The 21,344-nt window shown below is 43.1% G+C and overlaps 1 protein-coding gene across 1 annotated transcript in view; it reads right to left on the bottom strand.

The window, feature by feature from the left end:
* Nucleotides 1-686: 686 nt before the first annotated feature.
* The window catches only part of ENPP6 (ectonucleotide pyrophosphatase/phosphodiesterase 6), a 74,725-nt gene continuing 54,067 nt past the window's right edge, over nt 687-21,344 (bottom strand). The window contains exons 6-8 of the mRNA XM_073578270.1: nt 13,807-13,944; nt 13,609-13,732; nt 687-1,403 (exon numbers count right to left, since the gene is read on the bottom strand). Coding sequence (XP_073434371.1) covers nt 1,198-1,403; nt 13,609-13,732; nt 13,807-13,944 — 468 coding nt within the window. The 3' untranslated portion in view covers nt 687-1,197. The remainder of the gene's footprint in view (nt 1,404-13,608; nt 13,733-13,806; nt 13,945-21,344) is intronic.

Genomic DNA, 21,344 nt, shown 5'->3' on the forward strand with positions numbered 1-21,344 from the left:
GTTTGACAACCAATTGTATAACTCATATTTCTGCCAGATTATTGTGTAATGCCACATTTCCCTTTGATCTTATACTTTAAAAAAAATCACGCTGTCAATAAACTTTAGAGAATATTTGGAAAGACAGCGAACAGTCTGTCTCTATGATTATGCTTCACTGCATGGGTACCCATAAGAAAGAATATACCTGAAGAGAAATAGAAATCCCTTCTCCGGGTTCAATCCCCAGCATCTCGGACACCATGTAGGTTGTCACATCTTCCATGTTGCTCCTAGATCCTGCTGACTTGCTGTGTGTCTTCCTTCTTGTATAATCTGCTGTGTTTTTTCTTCTTGTGTAATCTAATCAATCAACCAAGCTTTCTTGCAATAATGTCCTAGAGGCAAAAAATTTGGTGTGCGGTTTGGCGATGCTTTCCAAGCAGTTGGTCCCGGCTGTACCCAACGATCTTCTTGCTGAGGGAGACTCTTCGCTTTTCCCAGAAGGCACCTGGAATATGCAAATTGGCCTCCTTGAGCTTCAATCCCTGGTTTGGCGATAATGTAATGTAAGAAGTGAAATCTTTGGCATTGTACAATACCTATATTTTTCCACTGTATCTGTGCATCATGAATTGTGGCATGTGTTAAAGGGGCCCACTGAGACTCTTTCGCCCGACGCCCAGAAAAACCTGGAGCCGGCCCTGTATATGAGAAATCTGTATTGATATCAACATTAGAAGTCACATTCTGATGTTCAATGACAAGTATATCTATTAACTAAAATTACTGATTGCTAAAGGGGTTGTCTCACCTTGGGCAACGCCATTAATTGAGTCCAGTTCTCAGCACAGCTACTGCCAGATATTTCACTTCCACAGCTGCTAATACATACATGGCTCTTGTACACCAGAGTGAGAGGTGCTGCTTGTCTGCTCTGGCTCTAATAAGGGGGTCCTGAGCAGTTTAACCCCTCTATGATATGGATATTTTAATGAGACATTCAAAATCCATACAAAAGGCCCATCACATCCACTATACAAGGTGGTCTTCTGATAAACTGATAGAACAAGCAAGTACAGAGTTATTTGTGCCGCTGGCCAAGATATTGTAAAAATGTGCAAACAATATAGATATACATATATATATATATACACACATATATATTTTATGAAAGATAAATATTTGAAAATGCCTTATAATCCTAAAAAAGAAGATCTAAATCCATAGTGTTACAAGTGGGAAGAGAAGAGATAGCACTGTGGGAGGGTTCAGGATACCAGTTTGTGCTCCACTTATTAGCATGCCCTCTACCCTGGACCATGATCCATTGTTAGGTTGTGGATCCATACCAAGAACTTTGCACATTACGTTGTAAACATCGACTGCTCTGATTGGTCGGGATCTAAAGTTCTTTCTAAAATCTGAAAAAGACAATTAAATCATTAACCTCTTTACGAACGTTTGTCTTTGTAAACAACTTAGGAGTCTGATGTCTCTAATATATGTTTCACCAACCAATTATATACAACTATAAAAGACTACTAAAATTGTATGATGAAAATTTATACCACTTTTGTTATACTTTGTGTCGAACCATAGTAAAGATATCTGCTTGTAGTCAATAAGTATTAAAAAATAGCCATTGAATAAATGGAAAATATTTGCCGTTCATTGTGTCATACTATCTGCCCAAAATAGAGACAGTTCCTATTCCTATTGTCATATTCAGAAGAATAAGGGTATATGCGCACGTTGCATATTTGCTGGTGTAAAATTACAGTACAATACTATATATATATATATATATATATATATATATATATATATATATATATATATATATATATATATATTATTCAGCCAGACACCCTCATTAATGAAATGGTACATATAGAGTTAAATAAAAGATGCACGCACACACAAAATTTGCGTGAGACACAATATCTATTTAAATTTTTTTTTTTTTTTATTCTTTATTTAGAGTTTTCAAAATAAAAGAAGTCGCAAATCAACAATGACTTACATCTGCGACAAAGCACAAAAAGGATCAGGAGGCTAGTCATAACCTCCAGAAATTCACGAAACAGCAGATTAGAGTCATACACTGAATGTAACACAAACAGAACAACTGTCAGGTATATAGCGATAGGTAGAGTTGAGTGACTTTGGTCGGATCGGGTTTCGTGAAACCCGAATGAAACAAAATAAGTTTCAGATGAAACTTGTCCGACTAGAGCAAAAAAAGTCGGAGTTTCGTCCGACTTTTATTTCCCATTGACTTGCATTGGGGTCGGGTTTCGGACGAAACTCCGACTTTGTTTTGCTCTAGTCGGACGAGTTTCAGCTGAAACTTATTTTGTTTCATTCGGGTTTCACGAAACCCGATCCGACCAAAGTCGCTCAACTCTAGCGATAGGCAAAAGATCCTTGACCAATGGTTCCGGGGAACCTGACCCCAAAAACCCGAGCAATTTACGGAATCAAGACATAAAAAATATAATGATGGACAAAGGATCTTTGACCAATGGCTCCGGGGAATATGACCTCAAAAACCAGAGCAAATTACAGATACGAGACATAATGAACCAAATAAGGTAGTGGAATCCAAGTTAAAGAACATGCCTAGTAGACAGAGCAACAGGAAAGCTAAGCTGAGAAGCAAATAAAATTAAGCGTTCGGGTCCATCCACCGTGGCCTAGGACAATATGCAAGGGCGTATGTAAACAGATCAATAGGGGAGGCGTGCAGGAATCATGTGGGCGCAGAAGTAATGCGTAGCCAGGGAAGCCATATATTAAGAAATTTGTCATGTGTGCGTGAGTCCCAACTGGACAGTTCTTCCATCCTACGAATATCATTGACTTTAGTTATCCATTTGCTCAATGAAGGAGGGGACGTTTGTCTCCAGTGTAAAGAGATCAGATGTTTGGCTGCGGCCACCAATAGAGGGAGCAAGTCATGTTTCTTAGGGTTATATGATTTAGTGGGAAGAGACAGCAGAACTTCTTGAGGAGTTAAGTTTTTTTTTATTAAACTAAACTGATGAAGGTATTGAAATATTTCGGCTCAATAAAGAGCAATTTTTGGGCACTGCCAGAAGATGTGGAAAAAGGAACCCACCGAACCCAAACATCTCCAACAGAGAGGGGAAGCAGCAAGGCCTAAGTGATAGAGTCTTTCAGGGGTTCTATACCAGCGTGAGAGAATTTTAAAAGCGTTTTCCTGTAGTAAAACACACCTGGAAAAACCGTGTGAATTACCCAGAACCTGCCCTGTCTCATGAGAAGACAAAGACAGTTTAAGTTCTGTTTCCCATGAAGATAGATAAATTGGTTTAAATTGCGCAGGGGGAGAAATAAGGTTGACGTATAATTTAGAGATAAATTTAGGGGGTATGGATTTTAACCTAAGGAGAAGCTCAAGCCAGAGCCACTCAGTGTTATGTATGACTTCGGACTTGAACTTTGAGACAACATGTCGTACGTGATATTTTTGTAAAAAGTCACACAGTCGTTTATTGGCCTCTCCTGGCCACATATCCTCGTACTGAATTTGATTAGAGAGGAGATGCGAGATAGGCACATTAGGTAAGGTTTCCCACAAACCATATGCATCAACATAGCTCGAGTCCGTAAGCCAAGGGATGATTTTTAAAGGGATGTTATCCAGAAACAGGCACTGCGGTAATCCATTGGGGATTAGATCTCTTCTAATAGCTAGAGTGTTACTTGTTATAGCTTCTATAGAGTGGGGCGGGGGGACACAAGAGGTCCATAGATAGATCTCCGCATTCTTACCCAACAGAGTAAGTTCGAGATTAGAAGTTTTGCGGTCAGGTCTAGGCTTAACCAAGTTCAACCACCGAGCCATGTGAATAGCGTGGTAGTATGCCCTGAAGTTGGGAAGGCCAAGGCCCCCGGCATTTTTTGGTAGGGAGAGTATTTTAAAGGGAAGTCTAACTCTCTTAGCTCTCCATACGAATTTGGATACCAGTCTATTCAGAAAGGAGAAAAATGATTTAGGGAGAGATATTGGGATCATGTTCATAAGGTGGAAAATTTTGGGGAGAAAATAGGATTTGATTATATTAATCCTGCCTATTCAAGAAAGGTAGGGCAAATCATATGATTTGAGTAGGGATTGCAATCTATCAGAGGAGGGAAATTATATTTGTAAAGCATGGAGGGATCTTTTGTTAGGAAGACCCCAAGATATTTTAGTTTCTCAGAAGGCCATTTAAAAGGAGTAATTTGTTTAAGTCTAGAAATAACCGAAATAACCCTCTCCGGAGCCGAGACATTTAAAGCTTCGGATTTGTCCATATTGACCTTAAAATTGGAAACCATTCCAAACTCATCAAGTAATGTCAGAAGTCTGGGAAAGGCCGTCTCAGGGTTCGAGACAAGGAGCAAGAGGTCATCAGCAAAGGCTGCCGTCTTAAATTCGGATTGTTCTATTATGAGGCCTCTAACCTCCGCCTCCTGTCTTAGTCTCTGAATTAGGGTCTCCATCACCAGCACGAAAAGGGTAGGGGAGAGAGGGCAACCCTGCCTGGTGCCATTTCCAATCGCGAAGGGGCCTGACAGCAAACCATTCACTCTGACCTAGCAGTCGGGGCAGAGTGCAGAGTCATAATGGCATCGACAAATGGAGGGGGAAAATCAAACTTTCTTAAGGTGCAAACCATATAATGCCAACTGATTCTATCAAAGGCCTTCTCGGCATCAGTTGATAGGATAGTCAGAGGAAGACCCGAGCGCTTCGCATAGGAAATGGCTAAGAGAATTTTCGTGGCATTGTCCTTACCCTCGCGGCCTTTAACAAAGCCAGCTTGATCAGTGTGGATCAGAGAGTCTAGAACAGTGTTGATTCTGGAGGCAAGGATTTTTGCCCATAATTTTATATCCGTATTAAGCAGCGAGATAGGTCTATAATTTCCACAAAAGCAGCCATCTCTCCTCTCCTTAGGGATAACAGTGATGTGAGCCTCTAAAGTCTGCTTAGATGGGGTGTCTCCTGTAAGAAATGCATTGAAGAGAGAAACTAGATGAGGGAGGAGCTAGTCCAAAAATTTCTTGTAGTAACCCACAGAGAAGCCATCTGGGCCTGGAGTTTTATTATTCGCCATTGATTGTAAGATATCCTTAATCTCTTGAGGAGTGATTTGGGAAAGTAGAGCTGTGTAATCTTCGGGTTGAACTTTTGGGAGGGAGAGGGGGGACAAAAATTTCTGAATCCTTTCCTCCGCGGTTGATTGGTCCTTCATAGGTTCAGGCGAGTCTAAATTATAAAGGGATTCATAATAAAGTCTGAAAGCCTCCGCAATCTTGTCAGACCTGTCCACCCTTGCATTAGAATTTGTATGTATGTGTTTTATAAATTTATTACCATTTTGGTTTTTGAGTAATCGGGAAGTGAACTTACTGCTCTTGTTCCCATGAACGTAGAATCTATGTTTACAGTGCAAAAACATTTTTGCAGAATTGGCATTGAGGAGATCTTTTTAGCTTACTGCGGAGGGAGTAGAGGTCTTGCTGAAACTTTTGGGCGCCAGACTTTTTGTGGAGTCGTTCTGCGATACCAATTTGGTGTAAAAGGGACATAATTTCTTTATCTCTTTGTTTTTTATTAAAAGAACCAATAGAGAGGAGTTCACCTCTAAGAACCGCCTTATGTGCTTCCCATATATTGGGTGTGAGCGTGCCCTCTAACATTCTCTGCGAAATAGTGAGATGATGGATTTTATTTTTTCGAATTTCTGTGGGGTGTCTAATAAAGATTCATTTAATCTCCAGGACGTTGCTGGGCGGGGTAAGGTATTAATGGTGATATCAATAAAGATCGGGGCATGGTCGGAGATTGTGATTGATCCTATATCGGCAGACCTAATTAATCGCAGAGCTTGGGATTGAACTAAGAGGAGATCAATTCGGTGATAAGAAGAGTGCGGAGCGGAAAAGAAAGTGTAATCCTTAGTAGTGGGGTGAAGAATACGCCAGGGATCAATAAGATGTAAAGAAGTCAATTTGTGTAGGAGACTCCTTCTTAAACCTTGGGAAATGGGTGATGAACCGCTAGAAGAATCTAATTCAGGGTTGAGAGTAAGATTAAAATCGCCTCCCACAATCAGTAGGCCCTCCCTAAATAACTGCAGTACTTCTAGCGTTTTGGTAATCCAATGGACCTGGTGACTGTTAGGAGCATATAAGTTAGCAAAAGTAACAGTTGTGTTAGCTAATGTCCCTTTAACAAATATATATCTACACTCATGGTCACATAAGCTATGCTTAAGCGAGAAAGGAAGGCCTTTCCTCACTGCTATACTAACACCCCTAGAGGAGGACGTACCACAACTATTAAACAAAGTGGGGTATGAGGAGAAAGATGTGTTAGGGACTCTCCCAATTTTGAAATGGGTTTCCTGGAGGAAAACAATTTTTGCGTGTTGTTTTTTTTTAAAAGTGAAAGAATCTGATTTCGTTTAGCAGGCGAGTTAAGCCCTTTGACGTTAAAAGAAGCCACAGTGATGGACCCCGAACTCATCTGTCTACTCCCACCCGACATGCTCTGTGAGTAAATCTGTCTCGACCAAATACCTGTTAAAAGAAAAGAACAGCAAAACTATCAAACTTTTTACAAACAGTAGCTCGCCTAACGCAGGGGGGGACATGTTAAACCCAAACATAGGCGAGGTAGTCCAAGTTGTGAATCAAAATTGGAAATAACGAATAAAGATCATGACATTGTAAAATAGACCAGCATAATGAGAATATGGTCCACAGAGATGAAGGATTTAAAAAAAAAAAAAAAAAAAAAAAAAAAAAAAGCAAGAACACGAGAAAAAAAATCAGTCAGTTAAGGTGAGATCAAGAAGACCAATTCTTCATGGAGGGTGTTTCTTGGAATCATATTTCTTGACTTTCGGCGATGTATGCTTTTTCTCCAGAGACCATTCCTGTGGTTTGGTAAGCGACGGAGGTTTACAGTCGGTGTCAACAGGCATCCACGATGGGATCTCAATTAGGGAGATATCGAGCGACTCCCGTTGACCGCAAGACCAAAAGGGAAAAGCCATTTATACGCCAAGCTCTTGGCTTTTAGGGCTGAGAGAAGGGGGCGTAGGATCCGTCTTATCGTTAAGGTGGAGGCAGCCAGATCTTGGAACAGCTGAATTTGAGAATTATCGTACATAATCTTTTCTTGGTCTCTGGCACTTGCTAGAATGGCTGCCGTATCAACATAGCTTAGAATGCCGCAAATTACATCTCTAGGCGGCTCATCTATTTTTGGCTTTGGTCTCAGCGCACGGTGGACTCTTTCAATTGTGATTGTCGATGCTCTTTCTAGGCTTTAGAGATTAGCAAAGATTTCTCTGGATACTTTCTCTAGGGTTTCATATGCGAAGGACTCCGGAATGCCTCTTATGCGAATGTTCTTCCTCCTACTCCTATTTTCCTGATCCTCCGCCGCTAAGAGAGCAAGATTAAGATGGCGTTGTTGGTTAAGGACTTGTTCTTGAAGACCAGTTAACGCTTCAACTGTTTCTGTGGTGGATGACTCTAGGACCTCCATTCTTTGCCCTAATTGTTGGAGATCCACACGCACATCGGACAACTCATCCAGAAGAGTTTTTATATTCTGGGCCATTAATTTCTTCATAAAGGCTCTGGAAATAGGCGCTGCATCCTCCAGAGCGGAATCGCTATCAGAATCTGCCACGCTGAGATCTGAATCGTCAATATTGTCAAGAGAGATAGACTTTTTAAGGGCACGTTAGAATCAATCTTCTTCTTTAGATACTTGTAAAGTTCTCCATGGGTATTCTTTTTCTGTTCGTCTACAATAGCTTTATTTGCTAATTTTTCACGTTCTTTTTGTGATTTAACCATGATGAGGCTTCTTGTAACGTGAATAGCTGTATTCACAACTTGGACAGAATAAGGATCGCTTATATGAACATACTGTGTAATTAGAACAAGCTATAAGGAATGGACACTAGGTGTCGCTGCAGGATCATTAATGAAAAATAAATGAATACTGAGCACCTTCCATGTTTGTTCTGAAGTAAGAAAAAATTGTTTAGTCTCAGATGATTTTGTTGTAATCACTAAACGAGAGAAGTTAAGCAGAAAGAGTAGGCAGTCCAGGCGGTAATTGAGGGGTTATAAATAATATAACTTCACTGCTTAATTAAACCGTATTCCGGTGTCACCGCAGACCCCCTATATTGTTTCTATGTCCACTTGTTTAAATGAATAGATCTTGCAGATAAGACTGGGTATGGGGCAACAGGAGGCAGCAGGGAGAAAGCTGTGGATAAAGGATGACAGGAGGGGGAATTGCGCAGTCTCAGCCCACTTTCCGACCAGACACAGACCTCCAGCCGCAGGAGAGGACCTAAAATGGCGCCGGCACTGGCGGTAAATCTTCAGCATCACCGCTACTCCACAGAGGCACCCCGGGCTGAAATCCACCACCGGAACCAGGGAGCCGCCAAGCGCCGCCGCAGACAAGGCGGCCGGTCTCTACACTGCGCCCGACTGCAGGCCCCCGTCTCCACCAAAGTGTTTAAATTTTTTTAATCGTTATATGGTAAATATAGACACAACCAGAATAAATTCCTTTATATGAAATAATCACACAGACTCCTTTATTGAATCTTAATTTACCATACTTACTGCATTGCCTAATCCTCGAATCTCTTGATCTCCTGCAACAAAACTAAAATAATAAATCAACAAAAATACTCTGTGTCCGACGTAGTCCATTTACTGAGAGTCCTACGACAATCTCACATGTAGAGCAGTCACATTGGAAGATGTGACCGTGCTACCTGGCCTCCGGTGATACATTGATAGGAGGTCACTGAGAGTTCCCCGGAGTTTGTGCTCTCACTTACGGCACTGCCGCTGTGTGAGAATTTTCTCACACAGCGGTGCCGCAAGTGACGGCATGACTCCGGTCACCTCTCACAGCGACGCAGTGATACAATGACAGGAGAATCTCCTGATGTGACTGTACTACACGTGAGATCGCCGTGGGACACTCGTTATTAAATGGACTATGGCAGAAAGGTAATTATATGTTGGTTTATTATTTTATTTTTGTAGCAGGAGATTGAGGGCATAGGGGATTAGGTGTTTGGTATGAACTTTTTTGTTTTAACAATTGAACACAGTCGCCGGATGATGGGACTACTACTGTCCCATCATCAGCTCATGCTGTCATGCCGGATGGGAGTAGTAGTCCCATCAAACGATGTCTGGCTACACACAGACACCCGCAGACAGACAGACATGCACATATTCTCCGATCACATACATATTTTCCGCTCACACACTTTTCCTCCTTCCTTTCTGAAGTGTTTTTGGCACGCAAATCTGCAGCTAATCCGCCAACCTTTTTACACCTGCGGTTTAGCTGCAGATTTTACTGACTTAATGTAAGTTAATGGGTGTAGAAACACGGCAGATCCGCAAAGAGAATTGACATGCTGCAGAAAATAAAATGCTGAGAATCAGTGCAGGATTTTTCGCAGCATGTGCACACCAATTCTGGGTTCCCATTGATTAACCCCTTAACCCCCAAGGGTGGTTTGCACGTTCATGACCGGGCCAATTTTTACAATTCTGACCACTGTCCTTTTATGAGGTAATAACTCTGGAACGCTTCCATGGATCCTGGTGATTCTGACAATGTTTTCTCGTGACATATTGTACTTCATGCTAGTGGTAAAATTTAATTCATATAACTTGCGTTTATTTGTGAATTTTCCAACTTTGAATTTTTATGCCCTTAAATCACAGAGATACGGCACACAAAAAACTTAATAAGTAACATTTCCCACATGTTTAGTTTACATCAGCACAATTTTGGAACCCAAATTTTTTTTTCTTAGGAAGTTATAAGGGTTAAAAATTTGACCAGCGATTTCTCATTTTTGCAACACCATTTTATTTTTACGGGCCACATCACATTTGAAGCCACTTTGAGGGGTCTATATGATAGAAAATACCCAAAAGTGACATCATTCTAAAAACTGCACCCCTTAAGGTGCTCAAAACCACATTCAAGAAGTTTATTAACCCTTCAGGTGCTTCACAGGAATTTTTTGAATATTTAAAAAAAAAAATGAACATTTAACTTTTTTTCACAAAAAAAATACTTCAGGTTCAATTTTTTTTATTTTACCAAGGGTAACAGGAGAAGTTGGACTGCAAAATTTATTGTGCAGTTTGTCCTGAGTACGCTGATACCTGATATGTGGGGAGGAACCACTGTTTCGGAGCATGGCAGAGCTCAGAAGGGAAGGAGCGCCGTTTAACTTTTTCAATGCAAAATTGGCTAGAATTCAGATCGGACGCCATGTCAGGTTTGGAGAGCCCCTGATGTACCTAAACAGTGGAAACACCCCACAAGTGACCCCATTTTGGAAACTAGACCCCCTAAGGAGCTTATCTAGATATGTGGTGAGAACTTTGAACCAACAAGGGCTTCACAGAAGTTTATAACGTACAGCGGTACAATTAAAAAATCATATTTTTTCCACAAAAATGATCTTTTCACCCCCAATTTTTATTTTCCCAAAGGTAACAGGACCCTAACAGTTATTGTGCAATTTGTCCTGAGTATGCTGATACCCCATATGTGGGTGTAAACGACTATTTGGGCGCATGGCAGAGCTCGGAAGGGAAGCAGCACCATTTGACGCTTTTGGCTGGAATTGAGATCGGACAACATGTCGCGTTTGGAAAGCCTCTGATGTGCCAAAACAGTGAAAACCCCCCACAAATTACACCATTTTGGAAACTAGGTCCCCCAAGGAACTTATCTAGATGTGTGGTGAGCACTTTGAACCCCCCAGTGCTTCACAGAAGTTTATAACGCCCGGGCGTAAAAATAAAAAAAATCATTTTTTTCCACAAAAATGATATTTTTGCCCCCAATTTTTTATTTTCCTAAGGGTGACAGGAGAAATTGGACCCCAAAAGTTGTTTTGCAATTTGTCCTGAGTATGCTGATACCCTATATGTGGGGGTAAAACAATGTTTGGGCGCATGGCAGAGCTTGGAAGGGAAGGAGCACCATTTGACTTTTTCAACGCAGAATTGGCTGGAATTGAGATCAGACGGCATGTTGCGCTTGGAGAGCACCTGATGTGCCCAAACAGTGGAAACCCCCCAATTCTAACTCCAACCCTAACCCCAACACACCCCTAACCCTAATCTCAGCCCTAGCCATAACCCTAGCCCTAATGGGAAAATGGAAATAAATACATTTTTTTATTTTATTATTTTTCCCTAACTAAGGGGGTGATAACGGGGTTTGATTTACTATTTATGGCGGTTTTTATATTTGGCAGCTGTCATAGGCTAATAGACGCTTTTTATTGTAAAAATAGTTTTTGCATCACCACATATTGAGAGCTATAATTTTTCCATATTTTGACCCACTGAGTCATGTGAGGTCTTATTTTTTGAGGGACAAGTTGACGCTTTTATTGGTATCATGTTCGGGCACGTGACATCTTTTGATCGCTTTTTATTCCGATTTTTGGGACACAGAATGAACAAAAACCAGCGTTTCATGAATTTCTTTTGGGGGGTGCGTTTACACCGTTCCGCCTGCGGTAAAATTGATAAAGCCCTTTTATTCTTCGGGTCAGCACGGTTACAGCGATACCTCACTTAGGTCTTTTTTTAATGTTTTGGCACTTTTATGCAATGAAAAAAATTTTATATAAAAAATAATTATTTTTGCATCACTTTATTCTGCGAGCTATAACTTTTTTATTTTTTCACTGATGACGCTGTATGGCGGCTCGTTTTTAGTGGTACCATGCATATTTATATGCGTCTTTTTGATCGCGCGTTATTGCACATTTTGTTCGGCGGTATGATAAATCATTTTTTGCTTCGTTTTTTATTTTTAATTTTTAAGGGGTTCGCTAGAGGGGTTAACTAATGGGACAGTTTTATAGGGCGGGTCATTACAGACGTGGCGATACCAAATATGTGTACTTTTGTTTTGTTTTTTTTATTTCCAAAAAATGAATTTATTAGGGAATTTTTTTTTTTTTTTTTTAATTTATTTAGCGACTTATAAAAAATTATTTTTACACTTTTCTTTTTTAACTTTATTAGGTTGTCCCAGGGGGGACATCACTGTCCTGTGACAGATCAGCGATCTGTCACAGGCACTGCTGCAGGTTTCCTCCTTGCCTGCGCTTTGCAGGCACTGAGGAAGCCAGCTCCCTGCAGGCCTCCGAAGGTCCCCGTCGCCATCTTGGATCCGGGAACCTGCAGGGAAAGAGCCCCCCACAGCAGTGCTGCACATTGCGCAGCTGTGGGGGGCTCAGGGAAGCACGGAGGGAGCCCCCTCCCTGCCGATGCTTCCCTTTAACCCCCGGTACACCGCAATCGTGTTTGATCATGGTGTGCAAGGGGTTAACGTGTCGGGGCGATCCGTGACCGCCCCTGACACATTGTGCCGGGTGTCAGCTGTGATAATCAGCTGACACCCGGCCGCGATCAGCGGCGCTCACCACGTGGGGAGCCGCTGATCGCTGTGATGTACTACCCTGTCCCTGGGAATTAAGTCCCAGGGCACATGGACGGGATAGTACGTCACATGGCAGTAAGGGGTTAACATTGCTTGAGCTACCCTTTATGGATTTGGTGCAATTCCGCGCGGAAAAAACACTGTGGATCCGAAACAAAATCTGCAACGTGTGCACATAGCCTGAGAGTTGTTCTGCAGTACCCAGCAGCCGCCACAAAACACGGAACGGAGCTGCGCTTTGCAGCTACATTCAAAAAGCATCAATTCCTCAAAGTTTTTATGCCATAAACTGTTGTAAAAAGCTTTGAAAATTTGCAACTGACTGATCGATATGCAAATTGTCTCTTCAGAGAGGAAGAGGACTAGAACTCTAGTGCCACCTATTGGAAGTAGCAATCCTAAAAGTCAATGTCGACCCTTTAACGAGCCTTGTCACATGACTTAGGATAAAAGCCAAACCAGAGTCTCAATTTGCAGACACTTTGTTTCGGGGTACCGCCCCTCATCAGCGCAAAGTGTGAGATCTGGCTTGGCTGTGTGAGAGGCGTCTGACCGATAATCAACTATCATTTCTCCTTGCGGAGATTGACATGCTAAGCATGCCGAGGTGAGGAGACTTATATCTGCAGTGCTCCTCTGGGAAATATGCATGTCAATCTCTGCAAGGAGAAACAATACTTCTTGTACAACTGACTGATCAAAATTTTGCAATTTTTGGTATTTTCATGTAATTTGCGCCCAGCTCCAACAAGCTGGGTGGGGCTGGGAAGCACAAGGGGCCGTTGTGACCCCGCTGATCAAAGTAAATCAAGCTGATCAGTAGGGGTGTTGGTATTTTACCCCCAATTATTTCATATTGATGACCTATGCTGTGGAAAGCTTTTCAATATGTCATGACTTCACAACCACATTAATCATTTGAGATGTTCAGAGTGGAAATGTGGACTCCACATGCACTGACAGCAAAGCTAATTTTAATGCGCACAACACAGTTGTACTATTCTGCTATATTGTGAAATAGAGAAACACAATTTAACAGGAAAAACAGCTACATGAATAGCTACCTGGGCCAGATGCCAAAAAGAATCCTCTCATATCTATCAACTCATTGTCATATCCATGCCACCCATGCTGCCAACCTTGATTAGTGGCTGTGCCATTATTCCAGTAGGGAAGTTTCTCTTTACTCTAAAGAAAACATAATTATTAGGAGCTACATAAAAAGTTCCATTATAAAGTAGAATCGCCCGCTTCATGCCCACCTGTGTTATGAACCAACCCTGTTCAGCTGTCAGAGTTATTGGTGGCACAAATCTTCCCTTCTTGTAATAAAATCGATCTGGTATCTGGTCCTTTTCACAGACATCCATGTGCTGCACGTTTTTCAACTGGTTGTACACCTGTCAAAAGGGACAAGATACCGTAAGATGGTGTCACACTAAACAATTGTCATTTGGACAGACAACAAACCCTTTTTTTTATTATTTTTTTCTTTCCACTTCAATAAGCTGCTGTAATTTCCTCCTATTTTAGGGTTTCTTAAGGGCTATGGTTCATGAGACACATTTTCAAACAGTATCAGAGAATTGTTAGCAGCGTCATAGGGATCGCGGTCGCAGAGGGATGAGATCAGTCATGGAAGTGAAGAGTGCCTGGTACCATTTTTAAATGTATCCACGTTTTCCAGACATCACACTGAATTATGCCACATGCGTCCGGCATGGGGACAAAACTATTCTAATGAAGCAAAAAGGAGACATAAATTGTACGTAGGCACAAAAAGGGGCAAAATAATTGTATAGGTCATAATTATGTACAGGGGGCCACAAATTGGGATCATTCTGATAGTTCAGAGGCATGTGGGAATCTAAATATATTACATGGGCAGAAAAAGGGAGTTTATTGTACAGGGATATAACGAGGGCGTTATGTTTAACTGTGATATTACAAGGAGTGCACTATTACTTTCGGGGGACACAAAACTGGTATATTGCAAAGAGAGTGAAATTATTACCATGTAGGAAATTAAGAAGTTTGTTTAGAGATGGGTAAAAATGAGGAGGTAGTAAAATAGCGATGAGCCAAAGATTTCTGCGTGTTACATTCTTCAGAAACAAGAAGAATTTGTCATGGCATTCTGGGCCAAATGGAGAACAAGGGAAATCGAGTATAGAGAGAAAGTCACTTTAACTGTACAGTATAGACATATAGGGTATACAGAGCGCCGGTGTACAACTGGTATCTACCACCTAGAAATATATAACTGTTAAATTATGTGTTTCCCCGCTTAATTGTAAAGTGCTGCAGAAAATGTTGTTGCAATACGAATAAAATAAAATATTTTAACAGCTTCTGCCACTGCTGAAGTTATCAGGGGAGTGATAGCAAAGTATTGCCATCAGGGGGCGTAGCCAAGACGCTAAGGAGAGAGGTCGCATACTACTGCGCTCCTGTCAGTAACGGCACAAAATAGCTCTCCTGACCGCTAAACGGAGCACTAAAGGCAGGCAGTGGTGAGGGAGCATACCGGAGGACCACCGGGAGAAGTTGGGACCCTGTCTGGCTCGTGATACAGAGCGCAGACAGAGCTGTGGCAGAGGCGCGTTGGACGTGCTGAAGCAGGCAAACATCAGCTCTGCGTGCCTCATGACTCACCTGCTGGCTGGCTTCCCGGTGAGTTGACAAGAGTGGAGGGGCTGCGGAGAGCGTCGGGAGGCTGAGCGCTGGTATCGGACCCCCCTGAAGTTGTGGAGCACCAGTGGCGGGAATGGAGCTGAGGGATGGTGGCCATCTTGGGGAACCCCCCCCAACACGTGGGTGAGGTGGTGAAACTTACCCCTGCTGTTGGTCACTGAAGGCAGGATGAGGATCATGGCCATTGTGTGAGGAACTACTTGTTTTGCAGATCACAGCTCTCTGCTGCCACCCTGTGTTCTTCTTATGTACTTTGTTTGTGGCACATAAGTATACACCACTGAATCAAACAGAATTATGACTCTGCAGCCCGTTTGAAATTAATTTCCGGACCACCAAAATATTCTGCAAAGGCATGCCACATTATTACTAATAAGTTGATCTTGGACCACGTACATATCTTGGAAGTGCATTATAGGCCCTCATAAATCACAATCTGCAGTTGACAAGTTGAAAACCTATGCTAGAGGGGCCAGCTCAACAACCAAAAAATCCTTAAATAAATCAAATCAAGAGGAAACATCGCTGTTACAGGAGCCAGAAGACATGGATTCGGAACCCACCCTGAAACAGGTCTCCGCACAGCTACTGGTCGCCATTCAGAATAGTACAGCCTCACTGACTGGGAAAATCGGCGAGGTAAAGACTGACTTGGGTCTCCTCCGCAATGACATGTCCAATTTGGGAGAGAAAGTCAGACAGGCGGAGGACAGAATTTCAAATTTGGAGGATCAAACAGCACCTTTACCAGAACGTCTCAGACTCATAGAACAAAAATTAGAGTTGTGTATCCAGAAACACGTCGATTTGGAGAATAGATCGAGGAGGAACAATATTCGTATAATTGGATTACCGGAGAGAGCAGAAGCTAATAATCCAAGCAGCTTCATGGAAAAATGGATGCGTGATCTATTCCTGGAGGCCATCTTCTCTGCTGCGTTCGCCGTGGAGCGAGCACATCGGGTGCTGTTGTGAATTCACTTTCTGGTCTACCTCTGGTTGCTGGTGAGGGTGTTGGAGCTGGTTGTATTGACAGAGGAGTCGTGAGTTCTCTTTCCAGGCTCCCTCTGGTGGTTGCAGGAGGTAATGAAGCTGATCTAGTTAACAGAGACCTGCTGTCATGGTCACGCGTGGCTGGACACAGCGCCTCCAGCAGGGCGGATTTAGATGACACGCGTGACCCTGGATACACCGCCTCCAGTTGGGCGAATTTAAATGATAAAACGTGCAGCTGGATACGCCGCCTCCAAAAGGCAAATTTCGGAAATACATGAATATCTGGAAACCCCGCCTCCAGTAAGGCGAATTTAAGCAATAAGGGGAAAACCTGGGTAACAATAACAATGGTGGACCTGCGATAGAGAACGGGGAAGTGGAGACCTCCTGCACTCCCCTGAGTCAGTGTCTCTACACTCCTAACGTTCCCTAGGCCGGTTCCGCACCAGGCGACGATCAGGAACCTTAAAACCCTGACTCGCCCTGCACCTAAACCCTCACTAGTGAAGTGGACGGTGCGGAAACTAATCCCACCACTGCACTAAAACACACATAAGGAAAAGAGACAAAACAGGGAAACACCACTTAGCTTTGCTCTGTTGCTTACGCTCCCAGCAACAGAGCCCACCACCTGCGTGCATCTTTTCCTCCGACTGGATCCAACACCATAGTGCAGCCTTGGAGCAAACAGAGTCCACCACCTGCGTGCAGCTGTCCAGCATATGAGTCCAGCTTTCCAGCAAAAGAGTCCAGCATCATGAGTGCAGCTCTACACCATAGCTGCCACTCCACCAAGCCATGCAAGAACTCCTTGCTGACACCATAGCTGCAACTCCACCAAGCCATGCCAGCCCTCCTCGCATACACCATAGCTGCCACTCCAGTACTCTCACTGAGCTGCCCAGGACTCTCCTTCAGCTCCATCCTTCACCCAGGCTTGCTTGTAACTGAGGATTATCACCACCCGTGATTATCACACCTGACACTTTTATAGAGCAATCACACCTGTTTTATAATTAAGTGCACAAAACTAAAGTAACCAAAGTGCAATGACCCTAATGGCCATCGGGGGAAACTAGAACTGAAACCACCACAGTGCAATGACCCTAATGGCCACCAGGGGGGAAAATAGAACTGAAACCACCACAGTGCAATGACCCTAATGGCCACCGGGGGCAAAAACCAAATTTTAGCACACAGCTAAAGGAAAAAAAAGGTTACTTGTGCATTTTCTCTGTCATATCCAACCTTGTTGTGAGTTAATTTTCCCCTTCACCATTGAGGTCTGATGAACTCCCTCTTCTGGTGAAAGAAGGTAGTGAGGCTGATTACAAAGCACCTGAGCAGAATGATGATGACTGGGTGACTGGGATTGCTGACTGGATATAAGGCAGCCGACGCCCTTCTGCCTTGCGGGTGATTACTCTGAGGGATTCTTGGAGACCAGTCTGATTCCTGCTCCTCAAAAGCTAAGTTTTCTGCTCTACTTTTTGCATTTGTGTTTTGGTTTTGCCTTGTTTTTCTGGAGTCCTGCCTTTCCCTGCTGGGTGAGTTGATTTCCTTTTTGCTCTGTCTTCAGATAATACCTGAGTACTGATATAGTCTTTTGAAGCCTAGCGTCTTCAGGGCCTTTTTCCCTATCAGTCTGTTGGCTCTTGTTTTTGAGAGGGTTTTGGCGGATTGCAGACAGCAGCTTTTCTATTCTGTCCTATTTAGTTAGCTTGGGCCCCATCATTTGCTCAGCCTATCTTTATATCTGTGTGAGTGTTTTTTCATCTGCTTCACCGTCATTATATGTTGGGGGCTGCCTATTGCTTTTGGGTCTGCTCTGGGGTAGTTTAGATTTCCCTTTCTGTCTTTAGGCTATGTAGTTCTCCGGCTGTGATCGAGGGGTCTAGGGCACGGTAGGAACCCCCCACGGCTACTGCTAGTTGTTGTTGTTGTTAGGTTCAGGGGTCTGCAATCCGATAGCTGCCAACTTCTCTGGTTTTCTGGACTTTGCTAGTATTTCTGTTTTTGCCTCCTACTGTGACTCATTCATAACAGAATCACCCGCCATACCGCAGATCCTAGGGTACTCAATAGCAGGAAAGAATTGTAAAAAAAAAAAAAAAAAAAAGTGTATATTTTTTCCTCTATATCTCTGAGGCCGTAAGGGGAATTTTTTTTTTCTCTCAATGGAGATAAAGCAATTGTCTGATCGTGTGGAGCAGCTCGCTGTGGAAGTGCGGGGAATTTCCGCCTACCTTGCTCATTCACATGCTGCTGAACCAAAGAACCCTACCCCTGATGTGTTTTTTGGGGATCAGTCTAAATTTTTGAATTTCAAAAATAATTGTAAATTATTTTTTGCCTTGAAGCCTAACTCGTCCGGGAGCTCCGCACAGAGGGTTAAAATTGTCATCTCTTTGCTGCATGGCGATCCCCAGGATTGGGCGTTTTCTTTGAAACCAGATGATCCTATTCTGACTAATGTGAACACATTTTTTCAAGCCTTGGGGTTGTTGTATGACGAACCTAATGCTATTGATCAGGCTGAAAAGACCCTGTTGGCATTGAGCCAGGGTCGAGATTCTGCAGAATTGTACTGTCAAAAATTCAGAAAGTGGGCGGTCCTTACTGCCTGGAATGATAATGCCTTGGCAGCTCTCTTTCGGAAGGGTTTGTCAGAAGCCGTAAAAGATACTATGGTGGGATTTCCTGTTCCCTCTGGTCTTGACGATTCTATGTCATTAGCCACTCAGGTTGATCGACGTTTACGTGAACGCAGGACTGCATGAGAGGTGTTGCCACCTGTTGAACAAGTGTCTGAACCTATGCAATGTGATAGAGTTTTGTCCAGGGAGCAACGTCAGGAGTTCAGAAGGCGTAATAAGCTGTGTTTTTTTGTGGAGATGCCTCACATATTATTTCTGTCTGTCCTAAACGAGAGAAACGTTTTGCACACACGTTTTCTGTGGGTGGTGTTCAACCTAAGTTTCTTCTGGCAATTACTCTGATCTGCTCCCTGTCCACATTTTCCGCCAAGGCTTTTGTGGATTCGGGAGCAGCCCTGAATCTAATGGACATGGATTTTGCTAAACGTTGTGGATTTCCGATGACACCTCTGCGGACGCCTATCCCTTTGAGGGGAATTGATGCTACTCCTTTGGCGAAAAATAAACCTCAGTTTTGGACCCAGGTGGTAATGCGGGTCGCCCCAGACCATCAAGAAAATTGCAGATTTTTGGTGTTGCATAATTTGCATGATACCATTGTTCTGGGGTTTCCCTGGTTGCAAATTCATAATCCAGTTTTGGATTGGAAATCTGTGTCTGTGGTGAGTTGGGGTTGTCGGTGTGCCCTTAGTGAGACTCCGGTTTTTTCCACCTCTCCTCAGTCGCATGATGTTCCTGACTATTTGGCGGACTTTTATGATGTATTTAGTGAGAATGAGTCTGCGTCTTTGCGTCTTCATAGGAGTTATGACTGTGCAATTGAACTGAGCCCGGGGTGTAAATTTCCTAAGGGTCGGCTCTTCAATTTATCTGTACCCGAGCATGAGGCTATGCGATCCTATATTAAGGAGGCGTTGGAGATGGGTCATATTAGACCATCCTCTTCACCCTTAGGTGCCGGGTTTTTTTTCGTGGCCAAAAAGGATGGTTCATTAAGGCCTTGCATTGATTATCGTGCCCTCAACAAAATTACTATTAAATATCAGTATCCGTTACCCCTGATTTCGGATCTATTCTCCAGAGTTAAAGGTGCTTGCTGGTTTACCAAGCTTGACCTCAGGGGGGCGTATAATCTTATCCGCATTAAGCATGGGGATGAATGGAAGACGGCGTTTAATACTCTGGAGGGACATTTTGAGTACCTGGTGATGCCTTTTGGGCTCACTAATGCCCCTTCTGTCTTCCAGTGCTTCATGAACGACATTTTCCGAGACTTTGTGGATACATTTTTGATTATCTATCTGGATGATATTTTGATCTTCTCCAAGGATTGGGATTCTCATATGGAACATGTTCGGACTGTGTTCCGGATCTTGAGGGAGAATTCCCTGTATGTCAAAGGATCGAAATGCCTTTTTGGGGTACAGAGGATTTCATTTTTGGGATTTATTTTGTCTCCGTCAACTATTGAAATGGACCCGGCCAAGGTACAGGCCATTTATGATTGGGTTCAGCCCACCACTTTGAAGGCCCTCCAGAAGTTTTTGGGTTTTGCTAATTTTTATCGGAAATTTATAGCAAAATTTTCTAGTATTGCCAAGCCATTGACTGATCTGACTAAAAAGGGTGCTGATGTGTTGAATTGCTCTCCGGAGGCTGTTTCTTCCTTTCAGGAGCTGAAGCGAAGATTCACTTCTGCCCCGGTTTTGCGGCAACCTGATGTCTCACTCCCGTTCCAGGTAGAGGTGGACGCTTCTGAGATTGGTGCAGGAGCTGTTCTGTCCCAAAAGGATCCTGTAACATCTAGAATGAATCCCTGTGCTTTCTTTTCCCGAAAGTTCTCTCCATCTGAACGTAACTATGATGTGGGGAATCGGGAACTGTTAGCCATGAAATGGGCATTTGAGGAGTGGAGACATTGGTTGGAGGGAGCTAAACACCAAGTCGTGGTCCTCACTGACCACAAGAATTTGATTTACCTGGAGTCGGCCAAACGCTTGAACCCTAGACAGGCTAGGTGGGCCTTGTTTTTTACAAGTTTTGATTTTGTGGTCTCTTTTCTTCCTGGCACTAAGAATGTCAAGGCAGACGCCCTCTCTAGGAGCTTCTTTGCTGATTCTCTTGTGGTGACCAAGCCTGCTACCATCTTAGGCGAAGGGGTAGTTCTTTCTGCCATCTCACCCGATTTGAGACATGCTCTGGAAGAGTTCCAGGAGGACAAACCTGAGCGTTGTCCCAGTGGAAAGTTGTATGTTCCTGACCAGTGGAAGAAGAGAGTGATGTCTGAAGTTCATTGCTCTGCATTGGCTGGTCATCCAGGTATTTTTGGTACTAGAGATCTGGTGAGTCGGTCTTTTTGGTGGCCCGCCTTGTCTCGTGATGTCAGGAATTTTGTGCAGTCCTGTGGGACTTGCTCCCGGTCTAAACCTTGTTCTCTCTCTAGTGGGTTGTTG

The sequence above is a fragment of the Dendrobates tinctorius genome, unplaced genomic scaffold (genome assembly GCF_039654945.1).
Source record: "Dendrobates tinctorius isolate UK_male_01 unplaced genomic scaffold, ASM3965494v1 ptg000008l, whole genome shotgun sequence".
NCBI lineage: Eukaryota > Metazoa > Chordata > Amphibia > Anura > Dendrobatidae > Dendrobates > Dendrobates tinctorius.